General features: G+C 45.5%; 1 protein-coding gene across 1 annotated transcript in view; it reads left to right on the top strand.

Moving 5' to 3' along the window:
- Nucleotides 1-21,390, top strand: part of SLC2A9 (solute carrier family 2 member 9) — a 183,353-nt gene that overhangs the window by 111,263 nt on the left and 50,700 nt on the right. Inside the window, exons 7-8 of the mRNA XM_079920325.1 lie at nt 3,030-3,217; nt 15,026-15,136. Of these exons, the coding sequence (XP_079776451.1) occupies nt 3,030-3,217; nt 15,026-15,136 (299 nt within the window). The remainder of the gene's footprint in view (nt 1-3,029; nt 3,218-15,025; nt 15,137-21,390) is intronic.

Here is a 21,390-nt window from a genome sequence, read left to right as displayed (position 1 = left end):
CATGGCTCACGGGCCCAGCCGCTCTGCGGCATGTGGGATCCTCCCAGACCGGGGAACGAACCCATGTCCCCTGCATCGGCAGGCGGACTCTCAACCACTGCGCCACCAGGAAAGCCCTCCTTCTTTTTTAAGGCTGAATAATATTCCATTGTGTGGGGTGTGTGTGTGTGTGTGTGTATATATATATATATACCATATCTTCTGTATCCATTCATCCATCAGTGGACACTTGGGTTGTTTGATGTCTTGGCTGTTTTCAATAATGCCTGGAGACATTTTTGATTGACACAACTGAGGGGGTGCTTCTGGCATCTAGTGGGTAAGAGGGCAGGGGTTGCTGCTAAACTCCTTACAATGCACAGGACTGCTCCCATCACAAAGAGTTCTCCGGCCCCAGACGTCAGAAGTGCCAAGATGGAGAAATGCTGCTTTCAGGGAAGGCAGTGGGTTTGCCAGCTGGGTTGGTTCAGCTCAGATCAACAAACACGAACTTGGCATCTGCCCTCCAACCGGGCACCAGGAAGTGGGCTTCAAAGTGCTCACAGCAGGTGGAAAGGAGGTGCCGATGACAGTGTGGAGAGAAAGCACCGAGGTGGGAAAGCACAGAGGGCTGTGAGAGCCTAGGCTCTGGCATCCGGAGGGAGGAGAAGTTAGCCAGGCAAGGAATGGCAGGAAGGACATTTCCGGCAGAGGGAAGGGCACGGCCAAGTGCAGAGAACCAAGAAAGCACAGCATGTGTAGGAAAGCTGAGATGCATGTTTGCACATCCAAGAGAGATGCATGCAAAGATGGGGGCAGCAGGAGAGAAGCTGAAGGAGAGCCATGGACTGGGCCATGGAGCCTGACCTTCACTCTGCAGAGTGTAGAGGCCAAGGGGCCTTTTAGAATCAAGTGCACTGCTGAGATGGGTGCTGATGCTGCAGTGTGCAGAGGGGGTTATGGTCGGAGCTCCACAGGGCACAAGAAGACTGGACCCAGGAGAGCAGTTATGGACTACTGGGATAGTTCAGGATAAGGTGTGAGAACCAAAGCAGCTTGGCACTTCCAAAGTTGGAAACAGAGTGACGCTGACTGATGATTTTGCCCTGTCAAGTAATTAGTTGTTGCAGGTTGGCTTCTCCAGGAAACAGAGGCTGAGGAGTTAGGAGTACAGACGTTTCCCTGGGGAGTAACAGCTGGGCAGGGAAAGGGCGCAACAGGATTGAGCAGAGGAAGCCTCAGACCACAAGGCCACTTGGCAAGGTCTCTGCCAGCCCTGGAGGGAGCCCCGGAACAACACTTGTGCATTACATGAGTCCCTACTGGGTAAGGATGGCTGGGCCCTTGTACCACAGCCATGCTCCGTCGTGGGCTGGGACCACTATGAGAATAGCATTTCCTGGGCTTCAAAGATGAGATGCATGCCCCTGAAGCTAAGAGCAGGAGGCTGTCGACTAACCAACCTCCTCACAGCCCAGAAGCCAAGTCCTTTCCTGAAGGGAGCCTGAGTGGCGCATCTTCACGTCTGCTAGGCCAGTCACATGAGATACCCTTCGTCACCCATTCAGGGGAACCACAGAAGGAGGGGTGTGGGACAAGTAGAAGCAAACTTTTTATGAACATAAATACAACAGGGAAGTTAAGTGGATGATTTAAAAGAAGAAGGAGAACAGAACTTTTAAGAGGAAGAAGAGATATTTTTGCTCCAGGCAACTCTAAAAGTTGAACACTGAATTTAGCTGAGAGCTTCCTGGCAGCCAAGGTGAAAAGGAAAAAAAAAAAAAAGAAGTTCTAAAGTTCTCCTTATTTTATATGGAAAGCATGTATGTCAGGGAGGAGAGATAAATATTTTCTTGCCCTAATACTCTAGGATTACTTTGTCACATAAATGTTGCATTTTTGAACTTTGAGAAATACTATGGTTTAGTGCATGCTGCAGAAACATTACTCATTCAGCTGTTTCTTCCACTTACCCTTAATAAATGCTAGGAAAAATATTAAATTACAGCTTACAAAAGAGACATTCTGAGACAGTTTTCAATATACTCCTGGGCTTGCTTCTTGGAGAATCTGGAGAAATTTAACAGTTTTTTTTTTTTTTTTTTCCTACCTAAGAAGAGCAATTTCACATGGCCTGTGATGCAGAGCAGTGTTTTTAGGGATGATGCCCATTGTGTCTGGAATGGAATGTCCACAGGAGCCGTCACCATAGCCACCATCCCTGTAGGAGGATGAATATATAAGTGCTGAATATTTAAATCCATGTTCTAAATGCGTCTCCCCTGATCTGATTATTGTGATCTCAGGGGTCTCATCAGACAGCCCACATTTGTGCATATATCCATGGAGGTTTACTCAATTAAGGGCTTGGTAAAAAAAAAAAAAAAATGACAGGTTCGCTGAAGCTGGAAATTTGCAGTGTTCAGCCTGGGAAAGGCCTGAGTCACATGGGTGAGCTTGAGTCCTGGGAAGGTTAGCTCTTTGAGAATATTCCAACCCAGATTTCTGTGTTTCAGAGGGGCTTGTGGAAAGGACCCTGGAGGTCGTTTAGTTCAATCCTCCTTCTGAAGATAGAATCGACTCCTGGGCATCCTGAGCAAGTGGCGATCAGACCTCTGTCTGGATGTCTCCTATGAGGATGAGCACACAGGGCCGGGCAAACAGGAGGTGCTCAGTTTTATTCATGAAGCCAGGGTTTAGCATGTGTTACATCACCCAATCATTACGGAGCCATGTGAGGCACGGGGCACTGCTCATCTACCCAGTGGTAGAGACGGGCTTTGCTGTGGGATCGATCAGGAGAGCCTGGTTCTCTCTTGGCTCTTCTCCTGGCCAGCTCAGTGACCTTGGGCAAGTCACTGCATCTCTCAGGGCCTCTGTTTTCCAACTTTTAAACAAAGGCTTGGCACTCCATGGTTTCAAAGATCCCTGCCAGCTGCGTCCCTGACAAGGAGTGTGTCTTGGTTGGACCAACCATCCCTGTGGGACCCAGCCTCAGACACAACGGACATCCTAATCCCACTGAAATCTGTGCTTGTCCCTGTTGGCAGCCTTCCAGACATTCCTGGGCAAAGAGGACGTCTCCCGAGAGGTGGAGGAGGTCCTGGCGGAGAGCCGCGAGCAGAGGAACAGCCGTCTGGTGTCCGTGCTGGAGCTGCTCAGGAGTCCCTCTGTCCGCTGGCAGGTCATCACTGTGGTCATCACCATGGCCTGTTACCAGCTCTGTGGCCTCAATGCGGTGAGCGCTCCTGCCCAAATGGAGGAACCAGAGGGAGGCATGGGAGAGGGGCGGTTCAGGGCCTGGACGCCCAAGTCCCAGCCCCAGCTCTGTGCCGTTGGGCAACCACATAACCTGATCTTTAGTTTCTGCATCTGTAAAATGGGATAACGTAATACTGAAAGAAATAATCCATGCAAGGTGTTCAATAAAGCAGCTAGCCCAGAATTACCCCTTAATAAAGGCTGCCTATCAGTATAATTACTTATCCTTAGAAATACTTAAAAGTCGTATTTCTTAATAAAATGGGTATTAGGAAGTCATAAGTGAGCAACACTGAGATGATTTAAATAAAAGTACCCTTGGCTGGGCTGGCTTCAGTGCCCAACTTGACCTGAGAAAACCTCAAGGCTTTAAAGAGAAAGTTTCTTGGGGCCTGAGTTGACGTGGGCAGGGAAACCGGAGGAGGGAGTCTTGCATGGGGTTCCCTAACCCTCTGATGGACAAAGCCGCCCCTTCTGTCTTGGGGGCTCCAGAAGGTAGAATTCAGGAATTTGAAGCCTAGGAGGCACACTTAGGATTATTATTATTATTGTCCCTTCTGGAAAAGAGTGGGTTGCCTCCAGGGGTGGTGAGTTCCCCATTCATGAAAGTGTGCAAGCCAGCTGGCCAGCCACTTGGCAGGGATGCATAGAGGAGATTCTTGTACCGAAGCATCCAAACTACCTCTGAGGTCACTTACGTAGCTCAGGACAAGTGTGGCTAGGCCTAGAGGGAGGGAGAAGGGAACTTCTGAAGAGGTCTGGGTAAAATAACTGCCCTGTGTGTATGAGCCTGGCATACAAAAGTCAGCAGGGAGGGTGTTTGTGGGTATGTAGGGGAGGTGACCTGAAAGGGGAGTAATTCCTGTCCGGAGAGGGAAGATGACAGCACAGGAAGTTACAACCACAATGCTCTGCCTCATTTCATCAACTCTTAATTCTTTTTTTGGAAACAGTGGGATGAAATGAAATCATCTCCCTACTTATTTGTTTAACCTTGGTCTGGTCAGCAGAATGAGGGAGCACCTGGGTTAACAGCGTGACCTTGGATTAGTCCTGTCGTTTCCTCTCTTTGTAAGACCAAGGTCATGCTAGACAGTCTCAAATGCACCCTGCCTGTTCTGAGAAAGCAGAGAGAGAATGTATCCACTCTTTAAAGTTAGCATGTGGAGTCATAAAACCACATATGGAATCTGTATTTAACGAGGCATTTAGATTGAGAACCGTGACATTTCTAAACAGAATTCTCTCCTCCGCTGGGACATAATTTTCCAATTTGCATACCCTGTATAACTTTATAAATTCCCCTCGGGTGCATCTATAAGCCCCACTGCATAAGCATAGATGGAAAAAAAAGTCTCTCCGCTCCCAGAGCCAGCAGTGCTGAGATCTCAGCCACCCGCCTCGCGTTGACTGTGTTCCATCTCTTTTCTTATCGTTGTGAGAACACTTAGCATGAGATCTTCCCTCTTAACAAATGTCCAAGTGCACAACACAGTACTGTTAACTCTAGGCACCATATTGCGCAGATCTCTAGAGCTTGTTCATCTTGCTTTGCTGAAACCTTACACCTGTTGATTAGCAACACCGAGTTTTCCCTCTACCAGCCGCTGGCAACCGCAATTCGACTCTCTGCTTCTATGAGTTTGACTATTTTAGATACCTCATATCAGTGAAATCGTGCAGTATTTGTCCTCTGCGACTGGCTCATTTCACTTAGCATAATGTCCTCCAGATTCAGCCACAGTGTCACAAAATGCAAGATTTCTTTCTTTTTTTTTAAGGCTGATTAATATTGCATTAAATGTATATACTACACTTTCTATATCCACCCATCCATCAACAAACATTTAGGTTATTTCCATATCTTGGCTATTGTGACTATTTCTGCATTGAACATAGGAGTGCTAACATCTCTTCAAGATCCTGCTTTCAACTCTGGGATAAAAACCCAAGAGTGGAGTTGCTGGATCACATGGTAACTCTATTTTTAGCTTTCTGAGGAACCACGATACTGTTTTCCATTGTGGAGGCACCCGTTGACATTCCCACCAAGAGTGCACTAGACTAGGCTCCCAAGTTCTCCACATCTTCACCAGCACTTGGTGTTAGTAGTAGTAGTAGCCATCCTAACAGGCGTGAGGTGATCTCTTGCTGTTTTGATTTGCATTTCTCTGGTAATTAATGATGTTGAGACTCTTTTCATATGCCTGTTGGCTATTTGTATGTTTTCTTTGGAGAAACGTCTATTCAAGTCCTTTGCCCACTTGTTAACAGGGTTTTTTAGAAGCTTTGTGCAGGGGGGGGGGGATTTTGTTATTGTCATTTTGCTTTATTTTTATTTTTTTCCTATCGAAATGTAGGAGTTCCTTATATATTTTGGATATTAGCCCCTTATCGGGTATATATGGTTTGCTAGTATTTTCTCCCATTCTGGAGGTTGCCTTTGTGTGCTGTTGATGATTTCCTTTGCTGTGCAGAAGCTTTTTAGTTTGATGTAGTCCCACTTGTCTAATTTTGCTTTGGGTGTCATACTCAAAAAATCATTGCCAAGATCAGTGTTATGAAGTTTTCCCCCTATGTTTTCTTCTAGAAGTTTTACAGTTCCAGGTCTTATGTTTAAGTCTTTAATCCATTTTGAGCGAAGATAAGGGTCCAATTTCATTCTTTTGTGTGTGGATATCCAGTTTTTCCAACACCATTTGTCAAAAAGATTATCCTTTCCCCACTGAATATTCTCGGCACCCTTGTCAATCAGTTGACTGGATATGCATAGGTTCATTTCTGGGTTCTCTCTTCTGTTTCATTAGTCTGTATGTCTGTCTTTATGCCAGTACCATACTGTCTTAATTACTGTGGCCTTATAACATATTTTGAAATAAGGAAGTGTGATGCCTCTAGTTCTGTGTTTTCTCAAGATTGTTTCGGTTATTCATGGTCTTCTGTGGTTCCATATAAACTATAGGATTATTTTTTTCTATTTCTGTAAAATATGCCATTGGGATTTTGATGGGGATCACATTGAATCTGTAGATTGCTTTGGGTAGTATGGCCATTTTAACTAATACATATTAAGTCTTCTGATACGTGAACATGGAAGATCTTTCCATTTATTTTTGTCTTCTTTCATTTCTCTCATCAGTGTTTTGTAGTTTTCAATGTAAAAGTCTTTCACCTTCATAGTTAACTTTGTTCTCAAGTATTTTATTATTTTTGATGTTGTTGAAAATGGGATTGTATTCTTAATTTCCTTTTTGGATAGTTCCTTGTTAGTGTATAGAAATGCAACTGATTTTTGTATGTTGATTTTGTATCCTAAAACTTTACCGAATTTGTTTATTAGTTCTAACATTCTGTATGTGTATGTGTGTGTGTGGTATCTTAGGGTTTTCTACATATAAGAACATGTCATTTGCAAACAGTGATCATTTACTTCTTCCTTTCTGACTTGGATGCATTTTGTGTCTTTTTCTTGCCTAATTTCTCTGGCTAGGACCTCCAGTACTATGTTGAATAAAAGTGGCAAGAGTGGGCATCCTTCTAAGACCTTCCTGACCTTAGAAGAAAAGCTTTCAGTTTTTCATCGTTGAGTATGATGGTAGCTGTGGGCTTATCATGTATGTGCCCTTTATTTTTTTGTTTTGTTTTGGGAGGGGTTGTTTTGGGTTTTTTTTAACAAAAAGGGTATATTAAACCCAACTATATCAATAATTATATGAAATGTAAATGGGAAATAATACTCCGAGTAAAAGAGATTATTGGCATGCATCTGAAAGCAAAACTCAAGTATATCCTATTTACAAGAGAAAAACATTTAAACATAAAGATACAATTTGAAAGTAAAAAATGGAGAAAAGATACACCATGCAAACAGTAAACATGAGAATTCTGGTGTGTCTAAAATAATATAAAACAACTATATGCCCTTTATTACATTGAGGTAATTTCCTTCTATTCTTAGTTTGTTGAGGATTTTTTTTTTTTTTTTTTTTTTGCGTTACACGGGCCTCTCACTAGTGTGGCCTCTCCCGCTGCGGAGCACAGGCTCCGGACGCGCAAGCTCAGCGGCCATGGCTCACGGGCCCAGCCGCTCCGCGGGATGTGGTATCTTCCCGGACCAGGGCACGAACCCGTGTCCCCTGCATCGGCAGGCGGACACTCAACCACTGCGCCACCAGGGAAGCCCCGAGGATTATTTTTAATGTTTAAATCAGGAGTAATACTTCCGGCTTGGCATGGAACCTGACATGGCCTAGATTAAAGAGCTCTGGGCCAAGATCCAGAGGCCTGGCTTTCTGTCTCACTGTGACCACAAAACCTGCAGTTTTAAACCAGGCCAGTTGCTTTCCCTTGCCCAGCCTCTGTCTGCTCAGCTGTAATAACAATCAAGCACACACTTACTTAGCACTTAATATGAGCCAAGAGCTGTCTCCATGGCAGCCCTGTGAGCTAGGCATGACTGTTAGGCACAGAAACATTGAGATACTTTCCCCAGGTCACACAGCTAGGAATGGTGGAAAGGGGATTTGAGCCCCAGCCATTTCGCTACAAGGTCTGGGTGCTTAAACCCCGTGCAGGAAGGATCCCCAAGGCCCCCTCAGAGCATCCCCATATGTGTCACTGGGCTGTGTCCCCAGGTCATCCCTAGGAAGCCAAGGGGACAAGTCTTACTTCCATCTTACATACAAAAGGATAAACACTCGTTAGCAGCAAATCCCAGCCTCAGAGCCCAACTGTCCTGTGCTTCAGTCCAGTCTCTCTCCCTGCACCTGCTACCTTTTAATCCAAATAATTCGTGACACCAAGGAAGAGAGCTGTCTAACACGGATGAAAAACTTTAAATGTCCTTTAAGACTTGCTCTGTCCCCTTAGTTTTACCAGAACTTATTTGGGGGTGGGAGGACATGGTCCATACGTTAAGACAGTTGTAAATACTGCTAGACATCTCCATTCATCACTTTATTCTGGCTCCAAAGGGCCTTCGGGGTAGGTGGCACCGTCCCCATTTTCTAGGTGAAGAAACTGAGGCTTACAGAGGGTCAAGGACTTGCTCAAGGTCACAGTGGGTGACGCCTGTGCTGTCAAACTCACATGTCCTGGCACCAGGGGCCCTGCCAGTTTGGCCAGCCCATCTCTAAGACCTTGCACTAAACCAGCCTTTCTCGGCCTCAGCACTGTGCACATTTGGGACTGGAGAATTCATTGCCACGAGGACTGCCCTGTCCACTGTAGGATGTTTTGCAGCTTACCCGGCCTCTACCCACTAGATGACAGCAGATACAACAATAAAAAATTTCTCCCGACGTTGCCTGACATCTGCTGGGGACAAAATTGCCGCCAGTTGAGAACCACTGCCCTAAACAAGCATTACGTATTGTTCAGTACTTTTTGGCTGAAGAGTCAATGAATGGTTTTCACATACTAGAAAGTCAAGTGAAAGTTGAATTTAACATTTAGTTATTTCTAAATTCCTTTTCAGTGTCATATTGGGTTTTCTCCCCTCCTTCTCACAATAGCTTTCAAATTCTTTTCTCTAAAATTAGACTTGTCACTTAAAATCACTTATTTTATGCAGCTGCCTTCCTCCTGAGCAATTTGTCGTTTGCACAAAAAACAGGCTTTTGTGCAAATATTTAGTCTCTCTGACACTGCTCCCCTCCCCCCAACCATCCTCGAGGATGGAGACCCTTCCCACGGTGGCTGTGTCTCCAGCAGCCCGTGGCATATGGGAGGCAGCTGAGTGTTTAGGAAGGCAAAGAGTATGGGGTGAGAAGAACAAGGGCAAGGAGGGCACTGTTTCTACCAAGTCCTTGGGTTGATGAAAATTGGACCGACTGCCAAACCTGGTGCAAGGAAGCCATAGTTTTCTTGAACCTTCTGGAATCTTCTGGAAGGTCAAGGATGATGATGATGGTACTCTTATCTACCTTGGGTTGCCCTTCTTTCTTCTGGATTCCTATCTTTTTTTTTTTTTTTTGTGGTACACGGGCCTCTCACACAACTGTCCCATGTTCTCCTTTACCAAGGGGCAGTCACATCTCCATAGAGAGATGGAGATCTTCCAAAATGATACCCATTATTTGTTATGCACCAATTAGAGAAAAGATGCTTTACTTCATCATTTAAAAAACTTTCACAACAACCTTGAAAGACAGAGTATGATTACCTTCTTTCAGAGAACGGAGATTTCGAGACGTGAAATCATTTGCCTCCAGACCCACAGGTCACCAGAAGCAGCGCTGGGATCGAAACCCCGGCTTGTGGGCCTCTCAGAATTGCTGTCCCTTCCACCCCACCATCTGCATCAGTGGCTGAAGACCACCAGGCAACCAGAAAAAGCATGACTGTGTCGGGATGAGGTCAATGCAAATCACAGTCCACAGGAGGGTCCTCTGGGGGACACGCTCCAAACTTCCTCGTGCCTCCGTGTTGTTCAACGCCCTCAGACTGCCAGATCAAATAAAACTCAGTGGAAGCAGATGCAGAGAGTTACCTTCCGGCTCTGTAAGGTGAGGCAGAGAGAGGGAGATGGCTTCGTGAAGCCAGCAAAATGAGGCCAACGGCTTGTGTGATGTACAGGCCTTCCCCATGGCAACAGGACCAGCCCAGCACGTCCTCCCTGCAGGCCCTGGATGGGGAGAGGGTCCAAGGGGCCGATTTCTGCCTGTCATTGCAGAAATGCATTTAAGTATAAGATGACTGGAGGGCCACTTACAACTGTCCCTGTGAGCCCATAATGTGGGCTGTCTTCACCGTGACTCTCTTCATTAACGTTTAAACCTGTCAGGGATGCTCCTGGCAGTGTTGCTACAAGGGAGAGCTGGAAGCAGGGAAGAAAGGGGGTTGGAAGGGGTGTGAGAAGCCAGGAAGGAGCACCACGCAGGAGGCCGGAACATAGCTTCCACGGAGAACGCATATCACATGGGATCAGAGGCTGGAAGCTTCTGGAATGTGAGCAGGTCAGGGTGTGGGGTTCAGAGCTGAGGCTGAGAATGATACAAATGTCAGATCCACCTTTGCAGCAGGGCAGCTGGGGGTGGAAAGGGCCCAGAGAGATCGCTGACTGTTGAAAATCCATGAATTTGGGCAAAGAGTAAGAAAGGCAGCTAAACTCTTCTGATCCAACCCTGAAGGTGTGCTGGGGGATCAGTTACCTTCAAAAGGAGAAGAGATCATATAAACAGATCCAGTAGAGACTAAGGCATTTTGGAATTATTTTAGCTTCTGTCAGAGCCCTAAGAGCTTTAGGAATTAATGAATTATCAGGAGCTACTTCCGTACTCTATGGACATGACAGCAAAGATAGAGTCTAAAATTCTAATTTATCAGCTCATTCAAATGAGAGGCAGACACAAGCAGGAGAGTCTTTGTTTTACGTGAATATTTTTTTAAATAATATTTAATTTTATCTTATTTATTTTTGGCTGCGTTACATCTTTGTTGCTGCAAGCCATTGCTGCACACGGGCTTTCTCTAGTTGCGGCGAGCGGGGACTACTATTCATTGTGGTGCGCAGGCCTCTCATTGCGGTGGCTTCTCTTGTTGCAGAGCACGGGCTCTAGGTGCGCAGGCTTCAGTAATTGTGACTCACAGGCTCAGTAGTTGTGGCTCGCAGGAGCCAGAGCGCAGGCTCAGTAGTTGTGGCGCATGGTCTTAGTTGCTCTGCAGCGTGTGGGATCTTCCCGGACCGGGGCTCAAACCCGTGTCCCCTGCATTGGCTGGCGGATTCTTAACCACTGCGCCACCAGGGAAGTCCCTGTTTTACGTGAGTATTAAAACCAATTTTTGCCACCAAGTGCATCAATGCCCACAAGCTCAGAAAAATTCATGCAGTAGTTTTTACTGGAGTCTCTGGATGTGCCTATAACTTTATGAAGAATTACTGATTTACTAAAAAATAAACTTTTGAATTTAAAGAAATGCGAAGTGAGAGCTGTGAGTTCAGCTTTACTGGGGGCTTACTGAGGGCTATAGCCCAAGAAACAGCCTCTCAGATAGCTCTGAAGAACTGCTCCAAAGAGGCAGCGGGGGAGATCAGTATATATATGATTTTGGTGAAGGGGGTACGTACAGTCAAGCACACATCTCAGTAGAAGGTTGCTGCTAGCCACAAGGAGCATATGTCTCGTCAATGATTTTAGTCCTTTTCTAAGTATGAGAAAATGCAAGAAATTGGGTTCATAAAATTTTCTCTCAAAAACATCTATCTGAAGGCCTGTTCTGCCAGTTTTCCCAGAGCACAGAGTGTCTCATTCCTGACCTCCACCCTGAACTGCTTTCAGGGAGTGTTGAAGGTCAATGACTGCAGTGGCTAATGACGTAACCCTTGTAGAGCCAGGTGGCGAGAGACATTCTTTAGCTGGCAAAACCATCTGTAGATATGAGTAGGTCCTAAATTATAACTTCTCCCCCAATGTGTGGAAGGTTTTTTTCCAACCAATGCTGGTAAAAAGACAAATCTATAGAAACAAGACCTTTCTCCAGAAACAAAGAACCAGATGCAGAGAACACACCCAGCTACAGTCGAGCCCGACAAGTTATAAGCAACAAGCCCTAATGTTTCTGCTTAACAATGATCAGTTTATAAATGTTCCCAAAGCCCTTCAAGGCAGCACGTTTTCTTGTCAGATTTCATGAATCAAGACTGCATGGTTTTCTATCATTCAGCAAACTCTTGCTTTTCAAGGAAATGGCTAGGATTGGGAGGACACAAATGATTTATGTTCAGCCTATCGATCCAAAACTTTAGATCAATGAATAGTGACTTACCCAGTTCCTGACATCTCCCAGGAAGGGCGTGGTTATCCTCTTTTGACAAGGAGGAAAAGGAATCTCAGCAAGGCAGAGGGAATTGCCTGAGGTCACACAGGTAGTTCAAGATGCAGCCAGGTCTCCAAACTCCAAATCAGTCATTGTCGGATGCCCTGTGAGCGTCTGTTAGGGTTAGGTTTGGCCTCATGTGGCAGAAGCCTCAACAGTGATCTAAACAATATAGGTCTTCTCTCTCACATGAAGGAAATTAGGAGGGCTGGTACAGCAGACCCAGGACCACACACAGCGGTTTGCAGAGGGCAGTCTTTATTTATGCCTGTTATCCTGGAATCATTATTAACACACTCCAAAATGTCCAGGTTTGAATTACGCTAGTGAGTATGGACACAGTCTCCTCCTTTTTACATATGATAGTGTATATATGTCCATGCCACTCTCTCACTTCATCCCAGCTTACCCTTCCCCCACCCTGTGTCCTCAAGTGCATTCTCTATGTCTGTGTCTTTATTCCTGTCCTGCCCCTAGGTTCTTCAGAAACATTCTTTTTTAGATTCCATATATATGTGTTAGCATACAGTATTTGTTTTTCTCTTCCTGACTTACTTCACTCTCTATGACAGACTCTAGGTCCATCCACCTCACTACAAATAACTCAATTTCGTTTCTTTTTATGGCTGAGTAATATTCCGTTGTATATATGTGCCACATCTTCTTTATCCATTCATCTGTCGGACACTTAGGTTGCTTCCATGACCTGGCTATTGTACATAGAGCTGCTATGAACACTGTGGTACATGACTCTTTTTGAATTATGGTTTTCTCAGGCTATATGCCCAGTAGTGGGACTGCTGGGTCATATGGCAGTTCTATTTTCAGTTTTTTAAGGAACCTCCATACTGTTCTCCATAGTGGCTGCATCAATTTACATTCCCACCAACAGTGCAAGAGGATTCCCTTTTCTCCACACCCTCTCCAGCATTTATTCTTTGTAGATTTTTTGATGATGGCCATCCTGACTGGTGTGAGGTGATACCTCATTGTAGTTTTTTTTTTTTTTTTGCGGTACGCGGGCCTCTCACTGCTGTGGCCTCTCCCATTGCGGAGCACAGGCTCCCGACGCGCAGGCTCAGCGGCCATGGCTCACGGGCCCAGCCGCTCCGCGGCATGCGGGATCTTCCCAGACCGGGGCACGAACCCGTGTCCCCTGCATCGGCAGGCGGACTCTCAACCACTGCGCCACCAAGGAAGCCCTCATTGTAGTTTTGACTTGCATTTCTCGGATGATTAGTGATGTTGAGTGTCCTTTCATGTGTTTGCTGGCAATCTGTGTATCTTCTTTGGAGAAATGTCTATTTAGGTCTTCTGCCCATTTTTGGATTGGGTTGTCTGTTTTTTGATACTGATCTGCATGAGCTGCTTGTATATTTTGGAGATTAATCCTTTGTCAGTTGCTTCGTTTGCAAATATTTTTTCCCATTCTGAGGGTTGTCTTTTTGTCTTGTTTATGGTTTTCTTTGCTGTGCAAAAGCTTTTAAGTTTTATTAGGTCCCATTTGTTTATTTTTGTTTTTATTTCCATTTCTCTAGGAAGTGGGTCAAAAAGGATCTTGCTGTGATTTATGTCATGGAGTGTTCTGCCTATGTTTTCCTCTAAGAGTTTTATAGTGTCTGGCCTTACATTTAGGTCTTTAATCTATTTTGAGTTTATTTTTGTGTATGGTGTTATGGAGTGTTCTAATTTCATTCTTTTACATGTAGCTGTCCAGTTTTCCCAGCACCACTTATTGAAGAGGCTGTCTTTTCTCCAATGTATATTCTTGTCTCCTTTGTCAAAGAGAAGGTGACCATATGTGCGTGGGTTTATCTCTGGGCTTTCTATCCTGTTCCATTGATCTATATTTCTGTTTTTGTGCCAGTACCATACTGTCTTGATTACTGTAGCTTTGTAGTATAGTCTGAATTCAGGGAACCTGATTCCTCCAGCTCTGTTTTTCGTTCTCAAGACTGCTTTGGCTATTCGGGGTCTTTTGTGTTTCCATACAAATTGTGAAATTTTTTGTTCTAGTTCTGTGAAAAATGCCATTGGTAGTTTGATAGGGATTGCATTGAATCTGTAGATTGCTTTGGGTAGTGTAGTCATTTTCACAATGTTAATTCTTCTAATCCAAGAACATGGTATATCTCTCCATCTGTTTGTATCATCTTTAATTTCTTTCATCACTGTCTTATAGCTTTCTGCATACAGGTCTTTTGTCTACCTAGGTAGGTTTATTCCTAGGAATTTTTCTCTTTTTGTTGCAATGGTAAATAGGAGTGTTTCCTTAATTTCTCTGTCATATTTTTCATCATTAGTGTATAGGAATACAAGAGATTTCACACAATCTCCTTCTAACTTCCTGCTCCAGCATCTCAACTGGGGCTTTCTTACCATAAGTGTTCTATGTATAGTTATGCAGCTTGTGAGTTGCAGAACTCTCAGGAGCTTCATTCATGTTGTACCCATTATAGATTTATTATGACAGTTTCCAGTGGATGACAGTAAAATGTCTTGTGGATCAGGGACCGTATCTAATTCTCACAAAGTTACCATGGGGGCTAAAAGCAGTGCTGTCCTGAGGTCACCTAGTGTCCCAAGAGGGCTGCTGAAGCTCTAGCCATCACATTCACCATCCTGAGAGCAGAAAGGAGGAAGGGCAAAGAAGAGATCACACCTCTTTCATGAATATCTCCTTTTAAGGAGAATTCCTGGAAGCCTTACCAATAGTTCTGTTCATATCTCATTGCCACACTTAGCTGAGCACATGTTGCTCCCAGTAATGTAGACATTCTGTTAGTATTGGAGAAAGGGAAAATGTGGGAGAAAGGAGAAAATAAGTGGTCGGCCAAGCCGCATAGCTCCACCTTATGCCTCTGGATTGAGCAGCAAATCTCAGAGACCACCTTGTACCTGAATTTAATTTAGAAAATAGATGCCTCTCACTGACCCTCCTGCCTTCTTTTTCTTTCCTGCTTTATAGATTTGGTTCTACACTAACAGTATCTTTGGAAAAGCTGGAATCCCTCCGGAAAAGATCCCATACATCACCTTGAGCACAGGTGGCATCGAGACTTTGGCTGCCATCTTCTCTGTGAGTAAACTGAGGGTTATTCCTGAGAACATCATGGGGGGTTAAACAGAGCTGCAGGGACCCCCAGGTAACAAGCGCATGAATTTAAAGAAACATGCCCTTTGTCACTCCGAAGTGTCTGAATTTGGGGAGTTTATAATGCAGTTTATCACTGACGTTTCACCCATCTAGAGAATATTCTTATCTACATCTTGTTTCCCTACTGTCTTCTTTTCAATAAGTAGTTCTTTTCTTTGAACTCTCACTTAGTCCCAAATGACACATTGTGGTGAGCACCCTGTAGAGAGGGCCATATCTCCCTGGGAGTCCAGATCAGAGTCCATATGAGCCTAAGTTCTGTTGCCATCACTTTAAAACCATTAGCTGTCATCACCACCCCAAACATGTAGGAGTTTGCAAGGCAAAGAAAAGGAGAAAGTACACTCCAGTCCATCAGTCCATCAAGAGGGTAACTTATTAATAAGCAACAGTGTCCAAAAGAAGAGAGACGTAGAGCTTGTCACTTTTTCTCAACCTTTGATATGTAAAATAAACATACGGGGGGCGTGGGGGGGTGGATAAAACATTAGGGAATTTCAGAATCTAGCAGAAATTGCAGAGGTTTTGCAAACAGACCTAACTGGAGTTGAATCCTGGCTCTGGAAATTCTTGGCTGTGTGATGTTGGACAATGCACTCAACCTCTCTGGTCTTTGGTTTCACCCTTTATGAGCTATTCCCTACCTTGACCTTTTATTTCCACTCTTGCTCACTGATTTGCACTGACAAGATTGACATCAGTGCAAACAGGCAGAGGCTTCCAATTGTATTTCTGACTCATTTCTGAAAGAACACTTTATTTTGTTCCCTACTCTTAATGGGGCATTCTAACAAGATGCTTTTAAAAACGGATGTCATAAGAGCGTAGAGACCTGATGTTCTGCCTCCCTCTTCCACTCACAGTCTTTTGTTAGAGGGACAATATCTTGATGTTTCACAATCTGGAAGTTTCTCAAAATTCTTGTCTTGAGTTATAGACTCTACCCAACTGTTATTATTAATTTTTACATTGATCATCAGGAAATCACAGTCAGTCTGGAACGAAAGTCATGGGGAAATTACAGTGTTTGTTTTTTGGATTTTCCCTTTTTTGTTTGTTTGTTTTTTTTTTTTGGTAAAGTATTTTGTTATGAGAAATCAGCATGAGCTCATTAGGGTAAATTTGTAAAATACAGAAAATAGAAACAAAGAAGAAATCACCTACAATCATACTATCCACATAAGTTTGGCAAAATCTCTCCTTGTGTTTTCTTTTTTTTTTACATAAATTTATGTATTTATTTTTGGCTGCGTTGGGTCTTCGTTGCTGCATGCAGGCTTTCTCTACCTGCGGCGAGCAGGGGCTACTCTTCATTGTGATGCGTGGGCTTCTTATTGCAGTGGCTTCTCTTGTTGCAGAGCACGGGATCTAGGCGTGCGTGCTTCAGTAGTTGTGCCTCACGGGCTCTAGAGCTCAGGCTCGGTAGTTGTGGTACACGGGCTTAGTTGCTCTGCAGCATGCAGGATCTTCCCAGACCAGGGATCGAACCTGTGTCCCCTGCATTGGCAGGTGGATTCTTAACCATTGCGCCACCAGAGAAGTCCCGCCCCTTGTGTTTTCTATACATCGATGGCTGTATAAATCTTACTCAGTGTAATCCTATGTATAGACTAATTTTAACTCCGCTTTTGTTCACATAAACTTATGTCCAAATGATTTTCCATCTTATTATTTGTTTGAGTAAATTTTTATTGAAGTATCACATATGTACAGAAACATATGTAGATCGTCACCCCCTCTGAATTAGCACTATTTGTGAAAGCTGTATCGTTCTTCAGAAATTGGCTATACAGCAATTTCCTTAACCATTGTTTGCGGGGTAGGGTTGTTCAGTGTCTCTGCTCAGAGCCTGGATGGCAGAGCCACGCTGCCTGGAATCGGTTCCCAGCTGTGTCCCTTTTAAGCTGTATAACTCCGATAAGTTATTCAACAGCTCTGTGACTCGATTTCTGCATTTCTATAATAAGGACACCATCCCTGCCTCACAGGGAAGGAGTGAAGATTAAACAAGTAGACACAGTGATGCAAGCAATGCCTGGCACTGACATATGACTCAGTGAGTGTTAACTGTTCTTGTTCTATTTAGGTAGGTTCCCATTATTTGTCATCTTAAATAAGGCTGTGATGGACGTTCTCACAGAGAGCAGGACTTTGCAGAGTCTCTCTCGATCTTTCCGTAGTTGAGGAAACCAAGACCAGAAGCAATGACTTACCCAGGATCACACAGCAGTAGGTCAGAACCTGAGGGCGTGGGGAGCGCTAACATCAGGGCCCCTCTGCTCCCCAAGACCCTTTGTGCTCTTCCTGAGATCTCAGGAACGTGCACATCAGTCCTGGAAGTCAGGTGATTGCCCCCATTTGAAAGAGGAGCAAACAGAGGGAGTGGGGATGCTTCCACCCTCGGTCTCTCTGACTCCAGAAACCCCTGCTTCTGGTCCCCACTCTCTGGCTGGTAGATCATCCTCAGAAAAGCTGATAGTCTTCGATGAAGTACTTCTTTCAAGGACTAATCCCAGGAAGGAGGTAAATGACTGGGAGAGAAAGAGAGGACCTTTCTAAGATCAGAACTGGAGGTCACAGCCTCTGAAGAGTCTGCCCGCTGCTGCCTTCAAGTCTGGATCATGATGGGCCGTGGTCATTTGGATCTTGTGCATTCTAGAGGCATGGGCACCTTCAGTGGACCCAGAGCAGGGATGGCGGCTTCATAGTGTTGGTGGTGGATTCATTCCTCCATGCGTTCATCCATGCCACAAGCAGCTGCAGGGCACCTATATCATGCTTGTGCTTGGAGGTCACCAGTGATGTTATCATGATCTAAGGAGAAAGACCCAGAAACAGACACATGCCACATGCAATACTGGGATGAGCTCTCCTGTGAGGGGGTCCAGGAGGGCTTCCTGGAGGAGGGACCCAGGAGGCTGAGAGTTGAAGGGCCAGCGGAAGTTAGCCAGGTAAAGGAAAGTTTGTTCCGTGGCCCTGTGTGCAAGGCCCCAATCTGCACTCCCTCCTAGTTTATCTTCTAAAGGAGATGAAGATGCAGAATCGTCCATTGGAAAAAAGTGGTAAAAAAAAAAATGGTAGCATTTACTCTAACCCCTTAGTTGAGTTGATGCTGCAGCAAGAACATCAGTTTGGAAAAACAGCTGCTGGAAATTCATGAGATTAAAGTCAACATGAAGCTGGGAGTCTGGGATGGAACAATGTGCTCGGGGAGAAAGCGTCTGGGCTCTAGGGCGGCTCTGAATTCAAATCCTAATCAGCCTTTTCCCAGCTGAGTGGTTTGGGGAAAATCACCAACATCTCTGAACGTATTTGCTCATCTTTAAAATGGGTACATAACCATACCCACCTGTGGGAGGCAAAATACTGTCTCCCCAAGTGTCCACGTCCTAATTCCTGGAAACACGAATATGTTATTTTATGCGGCAAAAGAGGCTTTACAGATGTGATGAAATCAATGGTTGGGGGGATGGGGAGGTTACCCTGGATTATCCGGTGGATCCAGTGTAATCACAAGGGTCTGAAAAGAGGCAGGAGAGCTGTAGTCAGACAAGGAGATGTGATGACAAAAGCGGAGGTGGTGTAATTGTTGACTTTGAAGGTGGAGGGAGGGGCCCCAAGCCAAGGAGTGCAGGCAGCCTTGAGAAGCTGGGAAAGGCATGGAACAGACCCTCCCCTAGAGCCTCCAGAAGGGAGGCAGCCCTGCCAACAACTGAGTTTTGCTCCCTAAGACCTATTTTGGATTGTGGCCTCCAGAACTGGGAGAGAATAAATATGTGTTTCTTTAAGCCACGAAGTTTGTGGTAATTTGTTACAGCAGCCAGAGGAAACTCATGCACCACCTTACAGAATTTCTCATGGAAACAAAACTCAAAAGTGTATGAAGGCCCACTGGACGGTCCTGACAGAGTCAATATTCAGTACATCCCTTGCCCATTCCAAAGCTGTTATTACCTTGTTTCCAAATATACGTATACTATTTCATCCAACCCTGTGAGGTAATTGCCTATCAAAAGGACTTGCCAAGTTTTTTTTTCTTTCTTCTTACTGAGATTTTTGACGGTCTATTAAAATGGCTTTGGGCCTTAATAACATTGAGAAAGATTTTTGGTCATTTGATCTGCAATTAATTTCACCTCCTGGCATTGCTTGTCAGCTTGGGCAGCTGTAAATGATTGCCATCTTGCAGAAGCAGCTGGTTTTCCAAATCGATGTTCTCACCGCAGCCTCAACTCTCTGATGAGTGAAGGTCCACAGAGTGTCGTTTAGGCCACACGAGCCTGAGGGTCGGCTGCCACGCGGGGCGGCGGCTTGTGGAGCACGAGGCTCATTCCGCTGAGTAGCTGGGACACTGGGCTTTTTTTTTTCTTTTTTCTCTCTTCTTTTTTTAATATTTTGGCCACACCACGCGGCATGTGGGATATTAGTCCCCCAACCAGGGATCGAACCCACGCCCCCTTCAGTGGAAGCGCAGTGTCCTAACCACTGGACTGCCAGGGAATTCCCTGGGCTTTTTTCAATCAGGGGAAATAGAATTAACATAAGCCACTCTTGACCCCTTACTCATGACAGGAAGTTTTTGCAGTTGTCAGGAATGGACTGTGCCATCAAGCTGAAGTTAAAAAAAAAAATCTACTGGTTTCCACCGTCCGCTCTGCTTCCCAACACATGCCACAATTTCACCGTCAAAACCTTTAGTATTCTCTGCTGCATCTCGAGCCCCAGGTCCAGCACATGCTAGAGGAGAGAGTGGGTGGAGGCGATGACGCAGAATGGCGTGGTCCCCTGGCCCTGCGCTTATTAGCTGGGTGACTGTGGGCCCGTTACTTAGCCTCTCTGGGCCCCAGTTTTCTCTTAGGGAAAGTGTGGGTAAGAACAAATCCATACTCCAACAGATATTATCGTGAGAATTATATAGTAATTCCCAGTGCTTGGCATGGAGCAGACACTTAATAAGTGTTCATTATTTTCATGGGCTGAATTGTGTCCCCTGAAAATTCACATGTTGAAATTCTAACCCCCAGTACCTTCATATGTGACCTGATTTGGAAAGAGGGTCATTGCAGATGTAATTAGTTGAGATCATACTGGAGTAGGGTGGATCCCCTCATCCAATATGACTGGTGTCCTTATAAAAAGGGGGAAATCTGACACAGACACAGGACATACCATGTGAAGACTGAAGTTATATCACAAAACCCAAGGAGCTGCCAGAAGGTGGGAGAGGGTCCTGGGACAGACCCTCCGCCACATCTTCAGAGGGAGCCTGGCCCTGCCAGCGCCTTGGTCTCGGACTTCCCGCCTCCGGGCCTGTGGGAAAAGACATTTCCATTGTTCAAGCCACCCAGTTTGTGGTACTTTATGACGGCAGCCCGAGAAAACTAGTACAGTCATTGTTGGTGATTAATATTCCTGAAGAGAACCAAACACGTGTTATAGGTAAATCTGATCATGCCCTGCTACCGCCTACAAACCTGGAAGATGAAACTGGCCAGACTGTCTGTTCCTTCAATATTCAGCAAATGCCGGTTGAGCCCTTACTCTGTGCCAGGCCTGGGTCCTGGTGTGTGGGAGGCATCAGTGACCAAAAGAGACACACAGGTCCTTGCCCAGGAGAAGGCGAGCGCACGGTGGGGAGGACCAACAGTAACAAAGGCATTGGTGGTCACCTGCATGGTGGTTAGAAGGTGGAAGATGCAGTGACGAACAGCAGAGCAGAGAATCTGGATTGAGAGGTGGATGGTTGCCCTGTTAAATACTGTGGTCGGGCTCGAGGGACAAGTGAGTTGTCTGTCACCCAGATACTTGGGGAAGAACATTCCAGGTGGAGCGAGCTGCCAGAAGGAAGGCCTGCCTCAGCCAGACCCCAGCAGGGCAGAGCCGGCCTGGTAAAGAGGAGAGGTTGGAGGGCGGATTAACTCGGGGTGGGCAGGTCTGTAGGGTGGGGGGCTCCATCCATCAGGAGCAGGGACCTTCAGTAGAGGGACACAGCCAGCCACAATGTGCCTGTAAGAAGAGATCCGGGGGACCATCACCTGGTCCCATTCCCTTCCTTCCCTCCTTCTGATTTCTTACGGGCGCCACGTTTGCTGATACCCGCTAGGGGCAGGGGGCGAGGACACCTGTTGATCTGGTATTATGGGTCGTCCTCCAGGACACAGTGGATCTGGAGAGGC

This window comes from Stenella coeruleoalba (genome assembly GCF_951394435.1).
Source record: "Stenella coeruleoalba genome assembly, chromosome: 4".
Lineage (NCBI taxonomy): Eukaryota > Metazoa > Chordata > Mammalia > Artiodactyla > Delphinidae > Stenella > Stenella coeruleoalba.
The sequence above is the reverse complement of the archived record's forward strand: the minus strand, read 5'-3'. Positions and strand labels throughout refer to the sequence as shown.